The 18,059-nt window shown below is 41.1% G+C and overlaps 3 protein-coding genes across 4 annotated transcripts; all 3 read left to right on the top strand.

The window, feature by feature from the left end:
* LOC128751516 (alpha-2,8-sialyltransferase 8F-like) lies at nucleotides 1-3,898 on the top strand. The gene is made up of 7 exons (XM_053852583.1): nucleotides 1-118; nucleotides 370-420; nucleotides 552-626; nucleotides 1,080-1,221; nucleotides 2,121-2,233; nucleotides 2,298-2,390; nucleotides 2,461-3,898. The coding sequence occupies exons 1-7, from the start codon at nucleotides 12-14 to the stop codon at nucleotides 2,921-2,923; spliced, it is 1,044 nt and encodes a 347-aa protein (XP_053708558.1). The 5' UTR covers nucleotides 1-11; the 3' UTR covers nucleotides 2,924-3,898.
* A 150-nt stretch (nucleotides 3,899-4,048) lies between these two features.
* Nucleotides 4,049-8,324, top strand: LOC128751517 (alpha-2,8-sialyltransferase 8F-like). Of its 2 annotated transcripts, XM_053852585.1 has the most exons (8): nucleotides 4,049-4,085; nucleotides 4,202-4,357; nucleotides 6,022-6,096; nucleotides 6,184-6,258; nucleotides 7,307-7,433; nucleotides 7,520-7,632; nucleotides 7,699-7,791; nucleotides 7,857-8,324. In XM_053852585.1, the coding sequence occupies exons 2-8, from the start codon at nucleotides 4,281-4,283 to the stop codon at nucleotides 8,299-8,301; spliced, it is 1,005 nt and encodes a 334-aa protein (XP_053708560.1). In that variant the 5' UTR covers nucleotides 4,049-4,085; nucleotides 4,202-4,280; the 3' UTR covers nucleotides 8,302-8,324. The 2 variants fall into 2 exon arrangements, with proteins under 2 accessions (XP_053708560.1, XP_053708561.1); XM_053852586.1 differs by lacking the exon at nucleotides 4,049-4,085 and having other exon boundaries at nucleotides 4,288-4,357; nucleotides 6,188-6,258.
* Nucleotides 8,325-9,482: 1,158 nt separating this feature from the next.
* LOC128751518 (alpha-2,8-sialyltransferase 8F-like) lies at nucleotides 9,483-15,809 on the top strand. Its single transcript, XM_053852587.1, has 6 exons — nucleotides 9,483-9,578; nucleotides 10,952-11,029; nucleotides 12,096-12,222; nucleotides 12,309-12,421; nucleotides 12,488-12,580; nucleotides 12,646-15,809. The coding sequence occupies exons 1-6, from the start codon at nucleotides 9,502-9,504 to the stop codon at nucleotides 13,088-13,090; spliced, it is 933 nt and encodes a 310-aa protein (XP_053708562.1). The 5' UTR covers nucleotides 9,483-9,501; the 3' UTR covers nucleotides 13,091-15,809.
* Nucleotides 15,810-18,059: the final 2,250 nt, after the last annotated feature.

Genomic DNA, 18,059 nt, shown 5'->3' with positions numbered 1-18,059 from the left:
GTGACGGCCGAATGCTGAAGGTGCAGAGCGAGATGAGGCGCTTCAATGTCGGGATCATCCTCCTCCTCTGTGCAGGGACCTTGTTGACCACCATCTTCCTGCAGCTAGAACAGGAAAGGTACGAATCTGTTTTCTCACATTGAGATTTGACATGTAAATGTCAGGTCATGTAACAATAATGTAGGAATTATATATATATATATATATATATATATATATATATATATATATATATATATATATATATATATATATATATATATATATATATATATATATATATATATTCAATCCAATTCATTCACATTGTGCTCCTGTCCAAGAAAAAAAAAAGTCTTAACCAGCTATTTTTTTCTTTTCCTTTCACAGTTTTCACACGTTACCTCAAAACCACATCAAATCACTTTGTGATGACTGCAAGTGAGTGAAATTTTATATATATATATATATATATATATATATATATATATATATATATATATATATATATATATATATATATATATATATACACGGCTGATCTGTAACGCCTAATGTTCCATCAATACCAGGGGAATCATAGAGACTGTGGTGAAACGTCATTCAAAAACATGGAAGAAGCAAGAGGAAAATAACCAAAAATTCAGGTAAGGACCAAAGTCATATCAGTGTGAAAATGTCAACTTTTTTTTTTTTTTTTTACTTGGTCTGAGGATATATTCTCATATTTTGAGACAGGATTTTAGAGTTCTCTTAAGCTGTAAACCTTAATCATAATAGGTTTGCAATAATACAGTTGAGTTGTAATGAATCCAGAACGTATGACATTTTTGTTTCTTTTTCATTGCATGACAGAAAATAAAGAACTTTATCACAGTACTCTAACTTTCTGAGACAGTCCTGTGTTTCACTCCACTCCCTCGTCACGGCTCGAACGTCAACAAACTTGACGCGTGGTTTCCCGTGGACTAATTCTCTGGCGTGTGAGACTCAAGAAGCCGTTCTCCATTCTGACCACTAGATGTCCTGCTCGATCAGCATGATCGAGCAACTGAAATCATAGCAGTGTTTGAGTGAGTCTGATTTGTTTTTCACCTCAGGCAGCAGCTCCGCAGCCAGTGCAATGGCATCGACGAGGCGATCATCAGCCGGGCCAACACTCCACTGGGATCGGTGATTTCAGGTCCATCGGTTCCTCGTGAATACCTGGTGAAAAGTGCTGCGTACCAGCTCTTCCCCGACGTGCGTACTATAGTTCGTATTTATGTGCCCCTCGTGACGTCAGAGCGATGCTATGACACACGTCCATGTTGAAATGTTTTTTTAAATGATAAAACATTATATATATATATATATATATATATACACACACACACAGTGGAACCTCGGTTTTCAAATGTCCCAGAATTCGAACAAATCAGAGTTTGAACAAAAATTTCCAGATTTTTTCGCTTTGGATTTCAAATGAAAATCCTGAACTCGAACGCCCCCCAAAAAAGCCGGAAAAAAACCTAATGTGCGGACCAATGAGCTGACCCACGACACGCTTTGTTATTGTGTATAACGCAGCCTCCGTTAGCTCCATTTACTGACTGTTTTTTCTTCATATTGAGGTGTAAAACCTTTCCTGTCTCCACACTGGACCGTGGTAGAGGGTCACAGGGGAGGTGCTGGAGCGCTCACTCCAGGGTTTGATGTCCTGTTGTGGGCTGGAGCTGGGACAGGGATGAGGCGAGTCTGGGACAGAGCGTGACTTGGTTTATGACTTTGTCACAGCCAAACTGCACAGAAGCGCACATTCAGAGCTGGACACGCACCGGGCACCTCTTCACTTCTGGAGAGACGTCACTCTCTCGGCAACCCCTCCCACATGCAGCGGCCACACACATAGAGGAACAGCCACCTGCAGCAGACACTCTACATTCACTCCTACAAAAGACTATTTTAAGGCTTGGAACGCATTATTTCTTTTTCCATTCATTGTAATGGGAAAAATCCATTCAGAATTCCAACAAATCGCTTCTCGAACGGCCGTCTGGAACGGATTGTGGTCGAGAACTGAGGCACCACTGTTTTTCTTTTTTAATTGTTCATTTCATTTTATTTTATTTTTAAATTAATTCAAGAGTAACTATGTCCAGGTATCTCCTCTCTCAAATTCCTCGTATAACACGTGTGCTGTCGTCGGAAATGGAGGTATTCTGCAAAACAGCTCCTGTGGAAAGATGATCGATTCATCTGACTTTGTTGTCAGGTAACAGGAACATTGACATCTATTTTTACGGACCTCCATGACACTGTAGTTTCATCATGTCCAGGTGCAATTTGCCTCCATTGTTTGGTGGCTGGGCGGAACATGTCGGCGTGAAGTCGGACCTTGTGACTGCAAATCCCACCATTTTTGAAAAAGTGTGAGTGCAGCACCAGCAGGAGTGACTGGACTGAACTGGCAACACTGACGCTCTGCTGCTGATTCTGCAGGTATGGAACCAAACCAGAGCACCAGCGCCTCCTGCTGGAGAAGGTCTATCCCTTCAAGGACGCCATGATTCTCATCCCGGCGTTTTCCTACCAAACGAATTTGGTTTTACGCGCGGTCCAGACCCTCAAACACTTCAAGAGCCCGACACGACCTGTTTTTTTTAATCCCAAGTACATGGACAAACTGAAACGTTTCTGGAGCTCCAGAGGTGTGGCTGCAAGTCGGTTGAGCAGTGGCTTGATGATGGTGAGCATGGCCCTGGAGGTGTGCAAACATGTCCATGTGTACGGCTTTTGGCCATTCAGTAAGCATCCATTCGGCCAGCACTACCTGCCTCACCATTACTACGATGACGTGCCACCTAAAGCTCATTTCCACAAGATGCCTGTGGAGTTTGAGCGCTTGTTAGAGCTGCATTTGCAGGGTGTGATCCAACTGCACCTGGGGAATTGTGGCACGTAGTTTCCTCTGGCCACCGAATTTTTGCACTTTCAGGCAAGAAACACATGTGACACGTTCTGTCACGCCCCGCCAAAGCAAAGAGGGAAGAGGGCAGGAAGCAGGACTTCAGAATAAAACCAAAATAACTGCAGCACATGACATCAATTCTTGTTCAAGCAATAAAACTGCAGCGGTGGAAAGAGTTTTGGCACCTCCCTGCATTTTAGCGCCAGCGGCAGCACTACCAAATAATAATTTGACAATATAATATGAAGTCCAAAAAATACAATATAATTGTGTCTGTATATTGCAGGCACACCTTAATATTTTTAATCATAATAATATCTAGGACTCTGTCAAATTTTAAGGGGATCCAAAAGCCTTTCACATCTGCAGCGGGGGACACATGAAACACACTCACACCATATATAGGGACAATATTGTTGAATATAAAACATCTCTTGGGAACCACTGGGTCACTTTGAAGTATCTAGGTGTAAATGATACATTTGTTAACATGAGAATTACAGGCTACTGTGTGTGTGTGTGTTCTTGGCATTTGAGGCATTTGGCTGGACCTCACGAGGTTAAGCCTCAATCGAAGGATGAGGATGAAAATAACCTGGTTATTATGATGATCACGGTTCAGGTTTAGCCATTTGTTTTGGGTGGTTAGGTTTAGGGTGAGAGGCGCCACAGGGATAAACGTGTGTTATTTTCATTTTTTTCTGTATGTCATGAATGATTTCTCTGGACAGCTCCCACGCGTTGAACGTGTTTTTCAGGTTTGGCCAAGCTATCGTGTTTATGGCAACAATATTTACGGCCCATGCACTGAGCTTCACAGACTGAGCATGCGGATTTCACTGTGGGCGGTTTCACTACTCGCCTGAATACTCAGTAAAAGGGAAGTTGCGGTCGGTAATCTTGAGCGATGAGAAAGGAAGTGCTCTGCTAAAAAAGTCTAAAGCCAATGTGATCAAATAAAACGTGGCATTTATATGGTCAATCTGGTTGTCTGTTTGTTTAACACCATTTAAATGGAAATACACAGTGCATGGCAGGAAGAACCTGATCAGCCAGTTGATCTCAGACGCAGCTCAGGTGCAGTCAAGTAAAGACCAAACAACTTTTTGGTTTGCCCTGCCAAGGAGGGCTGTTGATGATTCGACCTCATGGTTGTGTGAGAATACATTTAAATGTAAACATTTTTAAAGTCGGCAGGTGTAGAGTAAAGATCATGCCGTGGATGTATAGCACTGGGAGGAGCTTTCTTCTGTCCAACCCCTCACTGAACAGGCGTCAAGTCAAGTAGCTGGGTGTGGAGGGCTGCCTCGGCCCACGGTGAAGACGTTTTCAAATCACACCGGAGGCAGAAATGAAGCGCACGTTACTCTCAGTCCTGTGCTTGGGATCTTTGGCAGCATCTGTCTTGTGGATAACGTACAATGATGAGTGAGTCATGTCCATCTTTTCATTACACATTATCCTCTGGCAATTTTTTGATTGAATTGTTTATTACATGTGTTGAATCTGTCACACACTTAAACAGCAATGCTACATAACAATTACACCGTTGGTCACCGTTTGATAAGTTAATAAATAGTTGGTTTGGCTCAGACGGATTCAAAGCACTGTTTAAATATTTGAAGTGGTTTTGTCCCAGGTCATTGCCAACAACGCTGGCGTGAGACGTTGATGTCAACAATGAATCCTCCATGATAAATGGTCTTTTTCGGGCGTTTAAAAAGCAACTAAAAAGAAAAAAAGACATCATTCTAAACTCTAGAATTCAGTACTATGTCATGTACAGGTCTAGCCTCCTTTCACACTCTCATATATTTGTTCTTTATACAGTTTTGGACACAGAAAATGAGAAATAGGTTGTAAAATGTTGAACGTTGTGAACAACAAACTGAGTTTGGTGCACCTCTGTACATGAATGAATGAAATAAAAACCATTAAGTCATGTATTAAGTATCTATTCTTATTCTTATTTTTTATTCTTATTCTTATTCTTATTTTTTATTCTTATTCTTATTCTTATTCTTATTTTTTATTCTTATTCTTATTCCTATTTTTATTCTTATTTTTTATTCTTATTCTTATTTTTTATTCTTATTCTTATTCCTATTTTTATTCTTATTTTTTATTCTTATTCTTATTCTTATTTTTTATTCTTATTCTTATTTTTATTCTTATTCTTATTCATATTTTTATTCTTATTTTTTATTCTTATTCTTATTTTTTATTCTTATTCTTATTCATATTTTTATTCTTATTTTTTATTCTTATTCTTATTCTTAATCATATTTTTATTCTTATTCTCATTCTTATTCTTATTCTTATTCTTACATTGTGTCAAATTTATCATGTGTTATTAGTTTACTAAAATTATTCTAAAATGTCTGCTCAGTAAGTAAGTGTGTAAGACAGAAGGTAGGCTTTGACGTCTCATGTCAACCTTAAAGTCCATGTGATCGCTGCCACACCACAAAATAATCTCACTCCCATATCCGCCTCACACCCATAAACTCACTTAATCATTACTCCTCATTGATGGTCCTGAAAGACGTGCTCAACCTTTTGACGTTATTTTCAAGGAAGTTGAATTTTAAAATGGTGGGAAGGAGAGAGATGGAATGTGAGCAGGGATGTGGTCAAACAAGCTGAATGAACACGCCAAACCAAAGACCATTTCAGTGCCATACAGTGTCTATTCTGTGTAGTCTTTCTGTGATGTTGTACAACTCTTCAGCTCAATACACTCCATGTAAATCTACATTTTTTATTCTCTGTTGTGTCACTTTTCTTTTGTACTTTTTCATATTGTTTTGACCTTCATCTTACACCGTCTCACTCACAACTCTCCTGGCAAGCTTGCTGTCAAACTAGCCTGCCATTGTCGGGTGCTTTTGATCAATTAATGTATTTTTTTGAGGGGGCACACAGTACACAAAAACATATGAACATCTTCTTTTCATCCCAAACTTTTTATTTGACCAATATTTGAATGCAAAAAATGTGATTTTGGAAGCAGATTGCATTAATGCAAATAACATAAGCAGTGCTGCCTCCTCACTCACTATTATAAGTTGTGTATTGTATTATTTCCTCAGGTATAAAATCAACTATCAACTCCCCAAGATGAAGAAACAAGCTGTTAGTCCGTCCAAATTTTGCAAAGGTTGCATGTGAGTACAACAGCCTCTCTCCCACTCATAGTGGTTGGTGCTGTACACTCAATTTCATGTTCCATGACTGACTTCCACATGTCACAGGCAGTTCATGAAAAACACAGTTCAACTTTACTCTCAAATGTGGCAGCAGAACGAGCAGAACAACAATGAGTTCAGGTAAGAACGGACACAGCTGTGGCCACTCGACCACAATGCAAGAAGTGGGACATCACTGCAGTGTCATACTGCTGAGTTGTTGTGCTGTGAAAGATGAGTCGGAATGCAAGGAGCACGTTTTCTCGCCTGCGCAATAGCAGGGACAGTCTTCTTCCACAGCGCCGTGTGGTGGTCAAATTGTAGAAGCACGGAGTTCAGCAAAGTACGGCACCGGGACCCAAACCGTATTCCAAATAAATCAATGACGGACTATTGAGTCAGAAATTGATATTGGTCTCAGTCACACTGGCTGAAACATGCTTAGAATCTGAGCCAAACAGAATCAAAACTGTGACTTGCGATTGTACGCGACGGACGATCACAGTCTCCAGTGCCGCTACATTTGAAAGCTGAGAGCATAGAGTCTGGAGAACATTTGTTTATGGTCATAGTTTTAAACATTTGAGCGCAATAAACTCTTGATAATGATATTAGCGGTTACAGAGACTCAGATCAGGGATCAGGACGAGAAAGTCGCATCACATCTGCCTTGGCGAAAACGTATTAAATTTAAAATTTCATATCCATAAACAACCCTGAACTACGCTGTGAACTCTCATAACTGTGTCAAAACCTAGTGCCATCTCTGGAGGTAACCAGAGGTCCCAACTCTGTAGTGCACCGAAACAGAGGAAGTTCACAGCAATATCAGCGTTCTGGGACCTGACAGTTTTGGAAGTTATAACTCACTCTTGTCAGAGGATTAAAGGTCTAACGCTAAAGGGTTAGTGACAGACTTTGGCCGGCAGTAAAAATAGTGAATAGTCATATAAAAATGAAGATGTACTGGGGGTTGCACCAGCTAAAGGAGGGTGTTACAAGTTTTGCCACAGCTCCTTGGGTGATACATTGCTGTTTGTTGACATTTGGAGCCCATAGGTATTGCAGTCGGTTTCAGAACCCACTTGAGGCGAACATTCAGGACCGAGGAAATGATCGCTGAAGAGATGGTGGAATAGATGTCAACATTACAATGCTGCCATTTGACCACATCGTTCTCTTTGTTCAGGTCCTTGCTGCACTCGCAGTGCAACGGTTTTGACAAAGCCATCATCACCCAGGCAAACTCTCCGATTGGAACACACATCACAAAATCCCACGTGGTGACCGAGTCCTTCTATGGAAAAATACCAAGTGTATGCATGATTTTCTTCCCAGATTTGACCGCAGTGTTGCAGGAAAGATGTGATCACTCCGTGACGCTTTCTTTTTATTGTATTAGGAGCACCCATTTTTGAATAAAACATGGGACACCTGTGCTGTTGTTGGAAATGGAGGGATCCTCTACGACAGTTACTGTGGCAAGAAAATAGACTCTGCTGATTTTGTGATCCGGTAGGAAAAGAATTCAGGTACCGGGGTGATAGAAGAGAAGAAATAACAACCTTCTTTCTCATTCAGGTGCAATTTACCTCCCATAGGAAATGCCTTTGAGGAGCATGTGGGCACCAAGACGAGCCTGGTGACCTCCAACCCCACCATTTTCCTGACGCTGTGAGTGCAGCTCACCAAGTCAAGTCATGTCTTGCCATGCTCTGACTTTGTGCTTCGCTCCTCAGGAGAAACCCTGACAAATTGCTGCAGAGGGTCGAGCCATTTGGGGACTCAATGATTCTGATACCTGCCTTTGGATACCTGTCGTCTTTGTCCTTCAAGACCGTCCGCACCCTGAAAGAGCTGAACAACCCATCCCGGCCTGTCTACTTAAACCCTCAGTACATGAGCAGCCTGGCTAAGTTCTGGCGCAACAGAGGAGTGAAGGCCTCTCGGCTCAGCAGTGGTTTGATCATGGTCAGCATGGCGCTGGAAGTTTGTAAAAACGTCCACGTGTATGGATTCTGGCCCCTCAATGTTCATCCATTTGGACAATATTACATCCCACACCACTACTATGACAACACACTGCCCAAAAGGTTCCACAAAATGCCTGTGGAGTTTGATCATCTGTTACATCTTCACTCACAGGGAGTGCTCAGGCTGCACCTAGGTACTTGTGAGAAGTGATTCCTCTTTGGCCAAACATTCAGTTGACGCTTGAAGAAAATTGCACATATTGTTTTCCAGAGAGATTAATTTCATCCCATCTTTGGACATATTTCAGGTTGAAACAAGGACATCTGGAGATGTTCTTTATGGATCTGCAGATAAGGGGGGAATTTATTTAATGTATTTAATGTTATTTATTGTTTCCCTTTCACAACCTTTGTGAATGAACATTTTTTTTTTGTTTCTGGCTGTTTTTATTAATATTATTATATTATTCATCGTGGGTTTAAGCTGGCTCAGTGTGTATTCCAGTGCTGCTGCTTGAGTTTCTGAACAGATTTGTGGTTCTCATTACAGGAAATTCAGGATATTTCATTAACTGTGTAAATACATGGACTCTATAATGAAACAACTTGAATTATGAATGGTTTGGTTTACAAAAGCAGACATTGTTTACAAGAATACACTCATTACGACTTCAGTCTGAGAGTTTGTGTGTGAGCATTTTATTGTCCTGGGCTGTGGTATATTCTGCAGAAGACAGTGGGGGACCTTACACGGCCGCTCTAGAAGCCACCAATGTGAGGTTTGATCAGCCTGTGGTGGGCTGCTCTTAGGGCAGGGTCTACCTGTGGTAAAAAGGCTGAAACACCCAGTGAGGTAGATCCTTGGCCAAGGTGTTCTGGAAAAACAAAACAGACAAAGTTTGGAGACTAGTCTGGGTGTTCACAGAGTAGCACACAGAATATAAACATGTTCACCCACCTCCATCAACCCTGAGCCTTGAATACTCCTTTACCACATCCTGTTTCACAATGCGTTCTTGACCAGGTTGACTATCACCTTCACACGTTTCAAACAGTCTTCCGCCTCAAAGGCCACTGCCTTCATCACGTCTGACGTGGTGATATGCCCAAATTCAAAAGGAAACATATGAATCATAAGAGGAAGAACCTGATCGTCCAGTAGCTCACAGACGCAGCTAAGCACATTAGCCACAATAACACCCGAAAACTCTGTGTTTGTTGGCTCGCGATGGAGGGCTGTTCATGATCGGACTTCATGGTTGGATTAAACTTATCTACACTGTCCCTAGAAGCATTTATTTCTAAATAATCTAAACGTTGAATGTAGATCCTACCATGAATGTAGCACTGGGAGGAGCTTCCAGTCATCAAGAATCAAAGAGAAAGTTTTCAAATCACACCGGAGGCAGAAATGAAGCGCACGTTACTCTCAGTCCTTTGTTTGGGATCTTTGGCAGCAACTGTCTTATGGATAACGTACAATAATGAGTGAGTCATGTCCATCTTTTCATTCCACATTATCCTCTGGCAATTTTTTTTATAGAATTGTTTATTATATTTGTTGAATCTGTCACAAATCAAACAGATTGGGTTGGAACTGTTTATATATTTGAAGTTGTTTTGTCCATGGTCAGTGCAAAGAATGCTGGTGTGTGTGACATTGAAGTCAACAATGAAACCTTCAGGAAAAATGCTGCGGTATTTTTGTCTGTGCAAACTAAAAGTGATCACTTCTAAAGCTTGATAATTCCATACGATCTCATGTACAGGTCGAATCTCCTCTCATACTTTCATTTATCTGTTTTTACTTCCACTTTACACTTTGCTACACAAAAATAAATAAAATATTGCAATAGATTTCCCTCCACCTTAAGATTAATCTAGTTTATGAAAACTATTACTATATTATTATATAAGTAACAATTTAATTGAAATAAGTGCGTTATTCAACACCACTAAGTAATTGAAATGTTTTTGATCAGTGTAAAATAGATGGTGAGCTTCAAATAAGACTCACACTCCCATACACTGAAACTTAAGAGTCGCCTTTGACGTGTCATGTCAACAACATCCGTTGCTGCCACACCACAAAATAATCTCACTCACATATCCGCCTCATGCCAAGCTACTTAAAACTCTCACTGACAGATTTATACTGCGATACTATGAATCTCTCCTCACTGATGTTCCTGAAAGACATGCAGGACTTTATTTTCAAGGCGGTTGAATTTTAAAATGGTGGGAAGGCAAGAAATGGAATGTGGGCAGGGTTCTGGTCGAACAAGCTGAATGAACACGTCTGTGCAGTCTTTCTGTGATGGTGCCCAAGTATTCAGCTGAATTAGACACAATGTAGAGCTACATTTTTGATTCACTCTTGTATCACATTTTTGTAGTTTTTCATATTGTTTTGAGCTTCACCTCACTCCCGCTTGTTTACACCTGCTCACCACAACATTCACCACGTAGCTCGCACCCTTTCCCACAACCCCCCAGGTGAGCTAGTGGCAAAATGAGCCAGTCATGATCAAATACATTCTTTTAGGGAGTACACAGTACACAACAACATATGAACATCTTCCTCTCAACCACAATGTTTTTATTTGACCAATATTTGAACGCAAAATGTGATTTTGGAGGCAAATTGCATTAATGCAGATAACATCAGCGCTGCTGCCTCCTCGCTCACTATTATAAGTTGTGTACGACTCAGCGCAGCTGTTATGTGCTGGTGATGTCACTCCTCTGAGAGCACACCTGTGTGTGTATATATATATATATATATATATATATATATATATATATATATATATATATATATATATATATATATGACTTCTGCTTTTGCATTATTTCCTCAGATTAAAAATCAGATATCAATACCCCAAGATTTACTCTGAAATCTGGAGGCGGAACGAGAAGAACTACAATGATTTCAGGTAAGAACTGACACATCTGTAACCACTCCACCACTAACAACAATCCACAGCGATTTTAGTGTCCCAAGCCAGCGGTTGAAAGGTTATATAAAAATGAAGATGAACTGGGAGTTGTACTTGCTCAGGAAGGGTCGACAGTACAAAATAAATGATGCATTTTCCATGCTATGAGTTTTGACACAGCTCCTTGGATGACACATTCCTGTTTGTTTACGTTTGAAACAGATGGGTATTGGAGTCAGCTTCAGATCCGGTTGTAGGTTGATGGTTGCCATCTGTCCCTTGTTCTTTTAAGTTACCCTTTTCTTCTGACGCTCCCCATGTTTCGGGGAGAACAGGCTTAAATGCTGACTGGCACCATGAGAACATGCGGCTGCCATGCAATGGTTTCCCATCTCTTCTCTGATACTGATTTTTGTCAGGTACGCCAGAGATGGCTCTCTTCAGAACCAGAATCAGCTCCATTGCCAAGTGCTTTGGTACAAGATAAAGTAAAATAAAACACAAACAACAAAGGCTGAAAACGCTGATTTGTGACTCGAGGTTCTGGTTTGGATTTACTGGAGCCGCCGGAGCTGGGACAGGGATGAGGTTAGTCTGGGACAGAGCGTGACTTGGTTTATGACTTTGTCACAGCCAAACTGCACAGAAGCGCACATTCAGAGCTGGACACGCACCGGGCACCTCTTCACTTCTGGAGAGACGTCACTCACTCGGCAACCCCTCCCACATGCAGCGGCCACACACATAGAGGAACAGCGCACCTGCAGCAGACACTCTACATTCACTCCTACAAAAGACTCTTTTAAGGCTTGGAACGCATTCTTTCTTTTTCCATTCATTGTAATGGGAAAAATCCATTCAGATTTTGAACAAATCGCTTCTCGAACGGCCGTCTGGAACGGATTGTGGTGGAGAACCGAGGCACCACTGTATAACACAAAAAGCTTTAAAACGTTATTTAATTTGAAAATTTAAACCGGTTAAGCTATGTTAACTTACACCTGATAAAGAATGCATCTGCTCTTCTAAGTTTCCATTTGACCACATCGTTCTCTTTGTTCAGGTCGTTGCTGCACTCGCAGTGCAACGGTTTTGACAAAGCCATCATCACCCAGGCAAACTCTCCGATTGGAACACACATCACAAAATTCCACGTGGTGACCGAGTCCTTCTATGGGAAAATACCAAGTGTATGCATGATTTTCTTCCCAGATTTGACCGCAGTGTTGCAGGAAAGATGTGATCACTCCGTGACGCTTTCTCTGTATTGTATTAGGAGCACCCATTTTTGAATAAAACATGGGACACCTGTGCTGTTGTTGGAAATGGAGGGATCCTCTACGACAGTTACTGTGGCAAGAAAATAGACTCTGCTGATTTTGTGATCCGGTAGGAAAAGAATTCAGGTACCGGGGTGATAGAAGAGAAGAAATAACAACTTTCTTTCTCATTCAGGTGCAATTTACCTCCGATAGGAAATGCCTTTGAGGAGCATGTGGGCACCAAGACGAGCCTGGTGACCTCCAACCCCACCGTTTTCCTGACCCTGTGAGTGCAGCTCACCAAGTCAAGTCATGTCTTGCCATGCTTTGACTTTGTGCTTCGCTCCTCAGGAGAAACCCTGACAAATTGCTGCAGAGGGTCGAGCCATTTGGGGACTCAATGATTCTGATACCTGCCTTTGGATACCTGTCGTCTTTGTCCTTCAAGACCGTCCGCACCCTGAAAGAGCTGAACAACCCATCCCGGCCTGTCTACTTAAACCCTCAGTACATGAGCAACCTAACTGAGTTCTGGCGCAACAGAGGAGTGAAGGCCTCTCAGCTCAGCAGTGGTTTGATCATGGTCAGCGTGGCGCTGGAAGTTTGTAAAAACGTCCACGTGTATGGATTCTGGCCCTACAGTATTCATCCATTTGGACGATATCACATCCCACACCACTACTATGACAACGCATTGCCCAAAAGCTTCCACAAAATGCCTGTGGAGTTTGATCATCTGTTACATCTTCACTCACAGGGAGTGCTCAGGCTGCACCTAGGTACTTGTGAGAAGTGATTCCTCTTTGGCCAAACATTCAGTTGACGCTTGAAGAAAATTGCACATATTGTTTTCCAGATATACTGTATTTAATTGCATCATTTTGTCATCATGTTTGGAAGTATTGGTTGAAAGAAGGACATCTGAACATGTTTTTTATGGATCTCCACATTTCTCTTTCACAACTTTTTTTTAAACTGGGGGTTGAGCATCTTTCCAGTGCCGCTACTTTTTTTAATGTGTGTAAATATGTGGACTCTATAATGAAACAACTTGAATTATGAATGGTTTGGTTTACAAAAGTAGACATTGTTTACAAGAATACACTCATTACGACTTCAGTCTGAGGGTCTGGCCTTTGTGGGTGTGCATTCTAAATTGTGGGGCAAAGGCGGGGGATGGAAGCTGAGGGCAAAAGGTGTTCGGTGCACACACATGTGCACACACATTAGAAATATAGGAACACGAGAGAAGCAAGGGTTGAAAGAAATTACCATGAGGACGCAAAGCAACCATCTGGCGACACGAGATGGAACCGAGGTGTTGAACTCCATGTGGGCTTGACTGGCAAATGAGTCCCAGCCGTGCCGCTCGGAAAGCCGGGGAAAAACAAGGAAACAGAAACAAAATAAAACCACGAGAGAACACGGAACATATCAATTTGTTTGCAACTGTATCTCTCAATTTGAAGGATAGTGAGAAGCATCAATCCATATTGATGTATTCATGTGGGCTCATGCATTACCTTACTTTATTTTATTTTACTTTATTTTTGTCAACATGTGAGGACTGCAGCGCCTCTGCCTGTGCACAGACAAACAGGCTCACACTCACTAGTGTCTTCGTCCTCTCTCACACTCATATACACAACACTGGCTCACATGTAGACAGTCACTTACAGGACACAGAAATCTGCCTACACGCACTCACCAGCCACAAGCTCAACAACGTCTTCACTCACACACTGAAACCCCCAGAATGTATCTGACACTAAAGTTAATGTGGCTTCAGTCATGAGACATGAGGCCATATAAGTTAATCATTGGGTGACTTTGACAAGTCAGTGCACACAAGCCATGCTGTTGCCACGTGCAGTGCATCAGCGAAAAGTAGCGACAGGCTCATGAGGTTTCTTGAAACAGTGCCCTGATCTTTGGAGCCACAAGAGAGCGCTCTCTGCTTTAACATCTTTGAACAGCCATTTTAGTGGTATTTTAAATGCTCAGAAATGAGGGGACCCTTTTTCATGAAGCCTCAGTAGCTAGTTTACCATGAGTCAGAAAACATGCATTGTCTCTGCGTTGATGTGCCTTAAGTCTAAAAAAACAAAAAAAAAAGAAATGCAATTCAGTTTGTTAATATGTAGTTGAACACACAGTCATGTTCTAAATCGCATCCAAGGTTTTTGGCCGTGATCTTGACATGTCTTCCTCACAGTAGTCACCACCGAGAGACTGCTTGTTGTTGTCGTTGGCAGGAGGAAGGAGGAGGAGGAGGAAGTACTGCTGCAAGCCTGGCAGAAAACAAGGGACCGGCTGGTAGCGTTAGAAGTTAAAATAAAAAATGTTAATAAACTATGGTCCACTGAAACTGTTAACTATTGAAAGACTTGCTTTTCCAGTCCACAAACAGCACCCAATTTCGCTTCAAATGTTCCACATCAATCCGGAAATGTAGAGTACTGAGGAGAAGTAGAAGTAGCTTTTGTTGAGTTTAGATCCATCACTGCTTATTTCTGCTGGCCATTTTTCACTGGTCACCCTCTCATGTAGCTTGCAAACAACAATACTCTGCCATACTTCCGCTGCCATACCACTGCTTATGAACTCTGAACAAGTCTATTTGACTCTTGATCTCTGGAATAGTTTGAAATATTATACTGAGCTGTGTAATCTGGAAGAGAAGCATTATTACATGCAGAAGTCAGAACCTTTTCATGGAGACCATGCAGGCACATTTTTGGGGGGCAGATTCACAACCTAGAAAAAAAGGGGAACCTGTCACAAAAATAAGAAATGAATTTGTCATGTGTCGCTAGGGGTCCTTTACCATTCACACCGTTGAAACAACTGAACAACCTCATAAATATGTGCACGTGAAACGTGACTGCAGGGAGGCGCACTGGTTGGAGGGGGGCAGGAGACCATGCCCACCACTGTTCACACAGTGAGTCATAAACATATATATCAGTTACATATTACATGGTTGAATATTAACTGGCCTTAGATATCAATTTAAACTCCTGAAATGACCACTTGATGGTAAACTATTTAAACCAAACACTATCTATAAAGTGTAGATCAAAGGGTTTGAGATAAGGCTAGTGGAGCCACGTTATCATTTTCTTTTCAGTTTCCTTTCAGCTTTTTTCCCGTAGACATTTCAATGGACCATTATTTGCAGTGACTTTGGACTCTAACGTCATCCCATCGCTGTATGCTGTATGTTAAATGGCTTGACAGTCACTGAAGTGGAATACGAAAAATAGAAATCGGAAAAAGGAATGTGTTTGTGATTTATTAATCTCAATGAATCGCAGTTTAATGGTATAAGAATATTTGCCACAAGAAGCCACGCATGAATTTGATATATGACTGAATCAAATGATGGAGCCATACATACATTTAAACAACAAAATATTGTTTTATTTATTTTGACAATAGAAAATATTTGTATAAGAATTTCAATTTCATAAGAATTTCAAATACATTCAGAGTAGTGGAAACCCTGGAACATTGTGTAGTGAAAAACAGCCCTGAACCAAAGCAAACAGATGCTTTTGTTTGCTTTGGTTCAGGGATTCCTCCATGTTTGTTGCTGTTGTTATCATCCTAGCTGCCACGTGTGTGTTGTCTGGAGAGCAAACTGTTCATTAAAATAAAATATAATAAAATAAAATAGAATGCTTGAGTACGTTTTTTTATTGCAAATAATAAATCATAATAACTTACACACCTGTAGCCTTAAATAAGCACCTCTGAAACAGGTGTCGGGAACCATTTTGACTGATAGAGCATAGAAACCCCCATATTTTTATGTAATTCCAGACAATGGTTTGTAAACCAAACTGCAGACGTGTCAGCGCAGGATACACCTCTCAACTGCATGGATTCAGCATTTTCAGTATCTGTATCTGATACCAAACAGCTGATCAGCAACATAACACAATGACAATGACGTCTGACTTGACTCCCAACCTCACAACAATCATTCGGCGACTGCTGTTTCTTATTGTAAATATTATTAATATTTATATCTTCAGCAACTCGTCCATTAAAAAGAGCAGGATATGATCAGGGTAAGTACAAACATCAAAACATATTGTTTGCAGCATCCACACATTTCATACTAAACATGACAGCTGTCAGAAGATATGTGAATAAAGTATAGTATTGAGTCACAGTCAGTATGACTCCTGGTGATGATGTCGTAGACATGCTTTGATTTCCTGGCATATAACAGTGCTGTGGATCTGGATACTGGCTGGAAGCTTGTTGCAAATATAGGAACCGAGACTTGACTTGGACTGGTGACCAAAGACTTGAGACTTGACTGGGGCACATGACCAAAGGCTTGAGACCTGACTCTGACTCGTGAAGAAAGACGAGAGTCTTGACTTGACTTGGAAATAAAGAGCGCGAGAGAAACTTTTGCTAAAGATTCTCACGACAAAAGACTGAATTTGCCTCTTTTTGGCACTGAAATAAACAATAAACATATTAAAAATAGGACAGAATTTGGGGAAAAATATAACTAATATCACCTGACAGCACTCATTTTGGATAAGGACATTGTGTAGCTGGTCACTTCCTTTCCATGTGGTCCTGTCCACACGGAAGGAGAGTGTTCTTGTTCGCAGGTCCAACAAAAAATACTGCTCCGAAAACAACTTTTCATTTTGCCGCTATGATTAAAAGCTTTCATGTTTGAGCTGAAGGTACAAGTTGAGACAGCACCACAGACGCAGTTTCAGTCTGCCCGAATGACAATTAAAAGTCCAACTTGTTGAACCGCATTTCAACCGTGTCAGAAAGATTCTGTCAGGTCACGAAAATCTGTCACATTCTTTGTTCATTTTTACCTGTGGCTTGTCAGAGGGAGATTATATTACACAAATTAAAAGTATTTGCTTTCAAAGAAGCGGATTCCACTCTAACACGCAAGTCCAAAAAAGTCGAAAATAAATAAATCAATAAAACCTTTTATTTTGAATTCAGAATTTAGCATGGTGAGTTCAAACATAAAAGTGACTTGTGTGTTTTTATTTATTATTAGTTTCTGTTCTCATTGTTAGACTCTGGGTCTAGTGACTTGCCATGTAAAAAAAAAAGGCAAGAACTGAGTGTCCACACTCTTGCCGATCCCTCAATATGAGTACTAGTATCACAAATTCAAGCTCGGAACTTCCATACAGGAACAGGACCTTGGTCAGTTCTGACAGAGAAACATCACAGCATGTCAGTTACGTGACATGAAATGGATCCTCAGCTGGCGAGCCCTGGTTTTGTTATGTGAATTCACTCTTTTCTTTTTCTGTCATTCAATTTGCGTCATTCATCTGAGTCATTCCCATTTCAAGTCAAGTCACGGAAGTGCGGTGACATGTCCGTAAATGAAAATGACTGCATGCATTATAGAGGTGTGTATGTACTCAAGGTCAGCCATTGATATCTATTATCGACTCTCTATTTAGAAGCAAGTGTCTGCTGTCAGTCATTCATTTAGTTTTACAAAGACCACTGCTCCCTTTTTTTCATGGCTAAAACATACCAGAAAACTTGACGCCTGTTTCATGCCGCACCTCCCCTTTGCATTGCACTGTACATCATTTGTGCTATGCTTTCTTATCCCTTATAGAGCGCTTTGTCTCCTGTTTCACAATCCAGTCGTTCTTGAACATCTATATCAGGTGGGCGTGTTTCCTCGGTTTGAAGTCCAAGAAAACGTGCAGCCAAGCTGAAGCCGCTTAGAATCGCGGAGGAGCTGA

This window comes from Synchiropus splendidus, chromosome 19 (assembly GCF_027744825.2).
Source record: "Synchiropus splendidus isolate RoL2022-P1 chromosome 19, RoL_Sspl_1.0, whole genome shotgun sequence".
Lineage (NCBI taxonomy): Eukaryota > Metazoa > Chordata > Actinopteri > Syngnathiformes > Callionymidae > Synchiropus > Synchiropus splendidus.
Note: the sequence above shows the minus strand (reverse complement) of the source record. Positions and strands in the feature narration are given on the sequence as shown.